The 10,539-nt window shown below is 37.0% G+C and overlaps 1 protein-coding gene across 3 annotated transcripts in view; it reads right to left on the bottom strand.

Annotated features, from left to right (window-relative positions):
* Positions 1–901, bottom strand: part of LOC135200842 (transmembrane protein 145-like) — a 36,437-nt gene extending 35,536 nt beyond the window's left edge. For 2 of the 3 annotated variants that reach the window (XM_064229537.1, XM_064229536.1), the window contains exon 1: positions 334–900. In XM_064229537.1, the coding sequence (XP_064085607.1) occupies positions 334–672 (339 nt within the window). In that variant the 5' untranslated portion in view covers positions 673–900. Of the gene's footprint in view, positions 1–329 lie in introns of all 3 variants that reach the window. The other variant, XM_064229538.1, reaches the window with a different exon arrangement.
* Between the last annotated feature and the right edge of the window lie 9,638 nt (positions 902–10,539).

Here is a 10,539-nt window from a genome sequence, read left to right on the forward strand (position 1 = left end):
TAATCCAGATTGAGGTCGATTAAAGGGATGTTTTCAAACAATACTACCTATTTATGCACCAGGATAAGGACCTGGTACTTGAGGTTAAGTGTGGTTGATTAGGTCAACGAAACGAACATCAGAAACGTTCTAAGCACACTTTAAAAACTAGGAAAATATTTTCATGTCCAAAATATACCTAGCTACTGGTTCAGGCTAAAGTACAATTTTACTAAAAGTGCATACATTAACCTAATACTTAATCGAACCTAATCTGTACTGTGAAGGGATATGACCTACATAAGCTACTAATTATGGACAGGCTATGGTAAAGTTTGACCCAAGGTCACTTGCCTGGAACATCAGCTTGCACGCGAGGTCAGGGTCAGTTTCGGCCTTGGTCCTGTTCCTGTAATAATCGACGAAAAACTGCCGTGGCAATAACGCCAGGGTGCCATGGGCAGTGTTCGTGATGTTATTCACCGAATTCGTGATATTCCCGAAAATAAAGCCCCGAGTCTCCTTCCTCAAGAGAGGGTTTGTTTTCTGTACGCCGAACTTGGCCAGGAATCGGAAGAATTCGGTTTCCGTGTCCCAGTCGCCACTTACGTGTAACCCGTGTGAATTTTCGAATGACAGTAATGTCAGGGCAAAAATGAGGATCTTGAACTTTTCGGTTTTGAGAACGGACATGGTGGAACGTCGTCGGGACCAGACACAAGTTACACTAACAACCAGGATCGCTTCCCGAGTCCTGACAGACACTGATCCTCCATCTTTGATTTTGTAGTGTATTACTCAACAGCTGTTTCTGTGTAGTATATCCGCCAAAAAGCCTGCCATTAATATCATATCTCTCTTGTCTAAACGATTTCGAGAACTCGATGGGACGACATAATGATAGTGAAATGTGGTTTACGCACTCCGACCTCTGATAAGATAAATGTAATTTATATCAAATATGGCAACTTCGGTATGATACTAAAACCAAAATAACTTCGATTCCTTTCACTCGGGTAGAAAAATATTAGTGAAAATCGTCTGAAACGATACGAATTTCGACTTGAATTTGTCATTAATATTTTTTAAAGGCTATACCCATAATATTACAGCAGTTTATAATATTATTGTGGGAAACAAGATCGCCATAAGATAATGCCATGCAAGTGAAGGGATTCGGACACTGGGAAACTCAAGGACTGATAAATTCTATATGATGTTTCTCTATGTAATATCTTTAGCTGTCATGTTATGGTGACGAGGTTGTTCTTTCTTTTTAATATTTAATATAATATGTTGGGACATCATTGCGGGATTACTTAGACTTTTAGGTTAAAATCAAACTGTATTTAGGGAAAAATATACCTTTTAGATACTGCATACGTGACTGATTGAGTGTCTTGCTTGTAATGTTCTGATAGATATCCGGTCACGTAAGCGAGTTGATAAAAAATCCCTCCATAGCTTCGATTCTCCATCATTTCTACACAGTCCCAGTCATATTTATTTGAAAATTAGAGACGTGCGTAATGAAATGTCATCCACAATTCTTTTCTCTGCAGCAAATGAGAACGTTTGAAATATACTTCCAAAGAAAATGCAACTACTACCTTGAAGTTGGTTAGCGCTATTTTTGGACAGGGTTGGCACTGAAACAATGTTCTTAATCTCCATTGCGTCAGCATTCAAGTCGTTCTATACGTTGCGTATCTCCGAGCCTCCGCTACTGACCGGTGATTTGCGAACATTGGAGGGCCTTCTGTACAAAGCTGTGTCAGATGAAGGAATTTCATACCGGAATTAACATCACTTTAGTTTGAAAGGGCCATGGTTGCATTTTCCCTCTGAAGCGCAAGACTGCTTGTATATACTTCTCTATACATTTTATTTTTATCTTTAAGCCCCCCTTCCGGAAGAAATAGCTTAGACAAATTTGTGCCGTTTTTTTTTCTAGAGCGTGACCACGCCAGAACTGCCTCTGAAGAGAAGACAGTTAAAGTGCTAGCTAAAACAGTGCTTAAACTCCTCTTGCGATGTAATGGTAAATAATGATGTTTGCTATGAGAACTTTTGTATTCCTCCAGTTAATTTGCTTTATATATCTGCTGTTGTAGTTCTTTTCATAACCATTATACCCTCAACAAGAACTGAAATCAAGGGAATTTATTTCTTTGTATAAAAAGTCATACACCATATCCTCATGATTGCTGTTATGTGTTTGATAACTAAATAAGTAGATGTTAGAAATAAGAAACAGCTATCGTAAAGCTACTTCTAATGGTACCCAATTTTATCCACGAGCTGCCCGAAAGAGCAGCAACCCTTGCCAACACAAGCAAGCATTAACAAACAAGTGAAACAAGGACAAACGTCCTAATCGTCCTCACAAATTAAGATGCGTAAAGGATACTTTACCTTGAGGTGGGCTAAAGATTATATCGCCACAGGAAGTCCGAGCAAGCTGGTTCGGATAACACCGGGTTAATTGATTTTGGAGGTTACAGAACGGATGTTTTGGGTTTCTGTTAATAATAATAATAATAATAACAATAATAGTTATTATTATTATTATTGTTGTTGTTGTTGTTGACTAAACAGGGATGAATTAGGTGTCCGTGTCACATAAGTCCCACAATACACTTTCAGTCAATAAGATATGCAAGATCGAAACTAGAAATAGAACGAATAAAATACAGAATGTATTTTTTTCTTCTCTAGGAAAATGAAAGAGGGGAACCCCAAACTATTCAGCTGCCGGTATTAATTTTTTTTCAAGTAATGGGAACCAGTTCAGACAAATTTATTTTACATTTACAACCAGAAAATGTTGTTGGACTTATGTTTGGTGCATTGAAAACAGATGGAACTTAAAGTTTAGTTTTTGAAATCATTAGTTTTTTTATCGTTATTAGAATACTGTCGTTCAAGTTTACATAGAAACATATGTGAAGGTAATAGCGAGACATATACGGGCTGATCCTTACGTAGAGAGTGATTAAAAATTGTGATATTATTATACCTTTGCATATTAACATTTCATTTAATGGTATTTTCTTATTCTTATACGTTTACAAATTAAGGTATCATTTTTAACCATGAGACGAGAGGAAACATCCTTTGTTTTCGTCACACAAAAGACCCAGATGCCAGCCAGCCTTGCATTGTCAACCAGCCAATATAAGAACGCACCCAAAACAAAAATGCGTACATGAAAATAATGTGCTATAGTGCCATTATGGTATAGGGGAGTTGACCTCCTCGTCTGAATTAAATGTCATGAGTTCAGTTGAGCAATGTTTGCAACACAAGTCTGCAACCAAACGATTTCATGGGCAACTTTCGTTCGAAACTTGCGTTGAGAATAGAAGGTCAAGACTCAAGAATGTGAGTGAGCTGCAGCGTAGGATGCTACGTCACTGCGGTCTCTCGTGACGTCGCGTTTTACTTTTTTTCCCGGCGCAGTTTATTGCATTGTTACTCCGTATCCGTCGCCGAAATTTGATTTACGTCAGAGAAAAGTTACAAGTAGTTTAAATTTATTTGGTATGACTTAAAATGAATGCGAGATGGAGTAAATAATACGAAATTTAAATTGATTTAGCATGGTTTAAAATGAATGCAAGCTGGAGTAAATATCAGTATAATAAAATAGAAGCCAAAGATAAACAAGTAAACAGTAATTTATGAAGGTTAAGTGGTTAACTGCCATTTTACAGTATCATGAAATATAGAAAATCTTTATAAATTCTCCAGAATCATTGTCTTCTTAACTGCGATGTGGCTTTAGGTAATTTGTCAAGTCCTCCATTTACTAAACGGTCAGTAAGGTTTAAATTCTATTTGAGATAGCTCTCTCTCTCTCTCTCTCTCTCTCTCTCTCTCTCTCTCTCTCTCTCTCTCTCTCTCTCTCTCTCTATATATATATATATATACTATATATATATATATATATATATAATAGTCTTTATTTGATTTCAGGCTTAGTAATGACACGCGTCTCCAAGTGTGACGGTTATATATATATATATAATATATATATATATATATATATATATATATATATATATATATATAGAGAGAGAGAGAGAGTGAGAGAGACGAGAGATAGAGAGAGAGAGAGAGAGAGAGAGCAGCAGCAATAGATTCGTTAGCATATGGTTCACTCTTGACCCACATCTAGAAGTGAAGACTTACTGCGACTGGTATTTGATTAGTTAATAGCAAGATGTAAAACTTCCTGGAAAAAAACTGATGTTATAGCCATTGTGTTCTTGCATACGGAATCTACTATAGTAATGGAGGCCGAAGAGAGAAAAAGTGTTACAGAATAAATGCAATAACGGTAATTAAGGGAAGAAGTGTAATCACAATGAAGTTTAATGGTTTTGTCAAATTGATGGGAAAATAGTCAAATGAAGATGCGCTGATAGATTGTGTGTCCTAAAATTGATTTTGGAGACAGTTTTGTGCATATTGGACTTAATGATCGTATAATTTGCGTAAAGTTGTTTTTATAAACGAGGTCATTTCCCTTGACAGAAAGTGACAGATTATTATTATTATTATTTATTTATTTATTTTTATTTATTTTTTTTTTTTTGCTCTATCACAGTCCTCCAATTCGACTGGGTGGTATTTATAGTGTGGGGTTCCGGGTTGCATCCTGCCTCCTTAGGAGTCCATCACTTTTCTTACTATGTGTGCCGTTTCTAAGATCACTCTTCTGCATGAGTCCTGGAGCTACTTCAGCCTCTAGTTTTTCTAGATTCCTTTTCAGGGATCTTGGGATCGTGCCTAGTGCTCCTATTTTTATGGGTACGATTTCCACTGGCATATCCCATATCCTTCTTATTTCTATTTTCAGATCTTGATACTTATCCATTTTTTCCCTCTCTTTCTCTTCAACTCTGGTGTCCCATGGTATTGCGACATCAATGAGTGATACTTTCTTCTTGACTTTGTCAATCAACGTCACGTCTGGTCTGTTTGCACGTATCACCCTATCCGTTCTGATACCATAGTCCCAGAGGATCTTTGCCTGATCGTTTTCTATCACTCCCTCAGGTTGGTGCTCGTACCACTTATTACTGCAAGGTAGCTGATGTTTCTTGCACAGGCTCCAGTGAAGGGCTTTTGCCACTGAATCATGCCTCTCTTTGTACTGGTTCTGTGCAAGTGCTGGGCATTCGCTTGCTATGTGGTTTATGGTTTCATTTTTCGTATTGCACTTCCTACATATGGGAGAGATGTTATTTCCGTCTATCGTTCTTTGAACATATCTGGCTGTTAGGGCCTGATCTTGTGCCGCTGTTATCATTCCTTCAGTTTCCTTCTTGAGCTCTCCCCTCTGTAGCCATTGCCATGTGTCATCGCTGGCTAGTTCTTTAGTCTGTCTCATGTATTGTCCGTGCATTGGTTTGTTGTGCCAGTCCTCTGTTCTGTCTGTCATTCTCCTGTCTCTGTATCTTTCTGGGTCTTCGTCTACTTTTATTAGCTTCTTCTTCCCATTGCAGCTCTTTAGCCGCACTCGTCTTCACTGATTTTCAGATATTGCCTAAGTGCTCTGTTTTCGATGTTGACGCAGTCCTCTATACTTAGTAGTCCTCTCCCTCCTTCCTTTCGTGTTATGTATAGACTGTCCGTATTTGCTCTTGGGTGTAGTGCTTTGTGTATTGTCATATGTTTCCTGGTTTTCTGATCTATGCTGCTGAGTTCTGCCTTCGTCCATTCGACTATTCCTGCGCTGTATCTGATTATTGGCACTGCCCATGTGTTTATGGCTTTTATCATATTTCCGGCGTTGAGTTTTGACTTGAGTATCGCCTTGAGTCTCTGCATATATTCTTTCCTGATCGTGTCCTTCATCTCTTTGTGTTTTATATCCCCTCCTTCCATTATTCCCAGGTATTTGTATCCTGTCTCATCTATGTGTTTGATGTTGCTCCCATCTGGTAGCTTTATCCCTTCAGTTCTCGTTACTTTGCCTTTTTGTATGTTGACTAAGGCGCATTTTTCTATTCCAAACTCCATCCTGATGTCCCCAGATACAATCCTTACAGTCTGGATTAGGGTATCTATTTCCTTGATGCTCTTACCATACAGCTTGATGTCGTCCATGAACATCAGATGGTTGATTCTGTTGCCTCTTTTCTTGAGTTGGTACCCGGCATCCATCTTCTGTAGTACTTTTGTCATGGGAATCATGGCTACTACGAAGAGCAGTGGGGACAGTGAGTCGCCCTGGAAGATTCCTCTCCTGATATTAACCTCTGCTAGTATTATTATTATTATTTATTATTATTATTATTATTATTATTATTATTATTATTATTATTATTATTATTATTATTGGCAGTGTTCAAATAATACTCATGGTAGCATGAATCTTAAAATGGAGGAACATCCGCAGTTATGTCACGGTATCAATATATTTTTTTAAATAAAGCTGTATAGACAAGTTTCGAGAATCTGTGCGATTCCACTGTTTAATCTGTATCTCGAGCATTCCCTATGTAGTTTTATTTCTAAATATATTTGTTCACTGTTGGGGGACAGTCCCGTCATTTCACCTTACGCGGTGCACTGTTGGCATTACTTAAGGTTCTTTGGAGTGCCTCAGTGGCGTGATCAGTATGGTCTTGGCCTGCCACCTTGTTGGCTGCGAGTTCGATTCTCGGGCATTTAATTGAGGTGTTAGAGATTTGTATTTCTGGTGATAGAAGTTCACTCTTCGACGTGGTTTGGAAGTCACGTAAAGCCGTTGGTCCCGTTGCTGAATAACCACTGGTTCCATGCAACGTAAAAACACCACACAAACAAACAAAAACAAACTTAAGTTTCTTTGCACCGTCCCTTCTGCCACTAGCTGCAACCCCCTTTCATTCCTTTTAACGTAACTCTATTCATATTCTCTCTCATCCATCATCTTGCTATCCACCCTCTCCTAACAACTGTTTCACAGTGCAACTGCTTTGAGGTTTTCCACCAGTTAAACCTTTCAAACCTTTCTGCTCTAAATATCCGTTTCAGCGCTGAATGACCTCATAAGTCCCAATACTTTGCCTTTGGCCCAAATTCTATATTCCATTCCATTCCAAGTTAATTTGTAGTTACAGAACTGTGGACTAGTTTCTCAAAAAAGAAAAAGAAAAAAGAAAAACAAAATAGGAATATGACAAATTGCATGACTCACACATAAACAAATAAGAGAATAGCTTAAGGGGAAAGAGGGCTGTCAATAATTAATGTTTTCGGCTTATGTAGGGTGTGGTCTATAGCGTCCAGGTACTAATTCATTAAGGTTAGCAGGTGCACGACTCATTTTTGTGGCCAGCCTGGAACACTAGGTAAACTTTACCGTGCTGGCTGCCTGTCTGGTCGATTCGTCTTCTTCTTCTTCTTCTTCTTCTTCTTCTTCTTCTTCTTCTCTAAATTGTGTTCTCCTTACATATTAAAGCTATCTGGTGTTCATATATTAATAACATATTTCTCTCTTCTTCTTCTCTAAACTGTGTTCTCCTTATGTATTAAAGCATCCCATCTTGTAAACATATATTGATAACATATTTCTCTCTTCTTCTTCTTTTTCTTCTCTATACTGTGTCCTTTACAAAGCTGAAACATCTGGGCATATATTAATGGCCTATATCCTTATAATTTATTTTCCACATTAGGTCTCTATGACTCATACGTTAAGGGGAATGACACTCATGCGATTCTCTTGATGCTTTTGGTTTTTTCCATATGAATAAACAACTTGGTTTTGTTTTCATAAGGCAATCCCTGTGCCTGCACGAATTCTTGAGCTTTGTGGAGGTAAAATAACAAATATTCTTTGTGATCATTACAACAGTACATTGATCTTGTAATGAAACTTGATTGTATTTTCATTTCCTTGCCAGTTTCATCATTATACTTTCAATTATTGTAACAAAGGTTGGCTGAGACACACACACACCCGCACACACACACACACACACACACACACACACACACACACACACATATATATATATATATATATATATATATATATATATATATATATATATATTTATGTGTGTGTGTGTGTGTACGCGCGCGCGTTTGTGCGTGTATTGCTTAGTATTGGTGTGCTGTATACAATAAAAGTAGGTTATCATTAATGTTCTTATCAGATACAATGGGATTGACTTATCTTTTGTTTTATTGAGGTATTTGATAAGCATACTATTGTACCACAGTTCACACACACACACACACACATATTTATATATATATATATATATATAGTATATTACTATATATATATATATATATAACTAACTGTACTTTTAATTTTTTTTCATTATAAAATGATTGTTTGTGGTTGAGGGAATGATTATAATTCAAGGCGTTTCGCTCTACTTAAAAAATACTGTCATATTTGTTTCATATATTTCTTACTTTTACTTTCATCATTATTGCTTCCTAAAACCAGCACCTTAATTTCTCTCATTGTACTTGAATGTTTTATATATATGTTATATATTATATATATAATATATATATATATATATTATATATATATATAGAGAGAGAGAGAGAGAGAGAGAGAGAGAGAGAGAGAGAGAGAGAGAGACCTTGTGAGTCTCTCCTAGTTGAGAAGATGGGTGACAGCTACGAATTTTTTTTTGGAGGAAAATGTAATAGGAATTGAGAGGTTTGGATTACGGAGATGGATGGCCGGAAAGAAAATGTTATTCTTATGGTGGAAGAAGCATTTCGGCAACTGAAAATGGGAGGGTGGGTCGTGAGGTTTGTTAGGGGTGGGGGGGGGGGGGGGGGAAGGCTGTGGTTGGGAAGGGGAAGGGGGTGGGAAGCTGTAAACCAAGAAAGGTTTTAATATTTTTATTATATAAATTGGAACGAACTCGTGTTTATAGAATAGGATGAAGCTTTTTTTTTGTCGAAGTCTTTAGCCAGTTTATAGTAAACTTCCAGTGAAAGACAAATAATTCAGGTATTCTCGTAAACTACCTATTATAATTTAACTAAATTTGCTTTTGAAATATTTTCGTTAACTGCTGGTTATAATTTGGACGTGTCTGTATTTATTTATATTATGGCGTATTCCCTTAATTTAAAAAATTGACTTATTAACGTTTTCCAGCTAAAATTCCAAGATTAATTTAATTTTACATATCTATTGACTCGAGTCCTTCTCCAAAATGATAAACAAGGTTTTCGATTCTGTACCGGAATAGATTTCTCATTTATATTTTATCGCCACTTACTGTGATGACAGAATAAAATTACCTACGAATCGTCAGTTGTAAATGTTAGTAATAAAAATGGATAGCTACTACTAGCCTATTGTAAATATTGCCTGACAACATTTATGTCGCATTAGCAATACAAATACAGAGCTTAATTGGTTTCTAATTTAATTAATAAATAGCTCTATTTTTCACGTATGCATCGAAAATATCTGACCATGTATATGAACATAACCTTCCAAAGTTATTCTGTCTGTGTGCGTATTCCTCCGCTATGTGATTGAAAAATACTACAGTATACCATCGAACGGCTGCTATAGAAAACAAAATCTTACTTTATTTTTTTTGCGAGAGAAAACCAAAACTGACCATAGATGGTAGACTTTAATGTGTAGTTCGATGTTAAGGTCTTATGTTAAAAATAAACATCGGAGTAGACACAGACTATAGACTTACAAACCATGTTTCAAGTCTTAAGATAAGCAACTGACTAACGACTTCATGAATCTTTAATGTAATCGTAGTTGTCTATATCATCTTCCTCAATATCTGCAGTACTTTCATATACTTCTCTTGTTTTTTTATTAGTTTTTGCTGTTATTGAGAATGCATTTTCAACAATAAAGGTATTGGCGTGCTACTGTCCTATTTGTTATGAGAGCCATTGCAGACGTTGGCGGGAGGGAGGTGGGGAGGCTGCTGCGGATAAAACTAATACACTATAGCTTCACATTCAATTGACCTAACCTTAATTAAAGCCTTGTGCCCTGACTTGGCCGGGTAGCCGGTGACCCTATCCCTGTTCTATGAGGATTTTCGATAATATTGGCTATTTCTGATAGTAAAAAGTGAAAACCACCCCCCACGTCAGTTTTGTTTAGAGGTAAACATTAAAGTGACAACAAAAACTTTCCTAAATTAGCTCTCTTGAGGAATTTATCAGAAATTTTGTTGAAAGTACTCGATGAATTGCACGGTAAATTTGTAACCAGATCACAGTCTTCTAGCGTACCTGTGCTTTCTCCAGGAATTTGTGTATCCACTTCCATACGAAGGAGGGTTTATCATTGTATAAAACCATCAGCTACGACTGTCGACTGGTAGTGCTTCAGTACTTCCCAGATGCGGTGGAGTGAGGGCACACCCCACGACTCCGGAAAGCGCTGCCAGATGCACGATCTATGGCTAACTTTAACCTTAAATAAAGTAACAACTACTGAGTCTGAATTGTTGTTCGATGATTGGAAGGTGGATGATCAATATACCAATTTGCTGCCCTTTAGCCTCTGTAGTTTATTTTTTCTTCCTTTGTTTTCACAGAAAA

Source organism: Macrobrachium nipponense, chromosome 27, assembly GCF_015104395.2.
Source record: "Macrobrachium nipponense isolate FS-2020 chromosome 27, ASM1510439v2, whole genome shotgun sequence".
Classification (NCBI taxonomy): Eukaryota; Metazoa; Arthropoda; class Malacostraca; order Decapoda; family Palaemonidae; genus Macrobrachium; species Macrobrachium nipponense.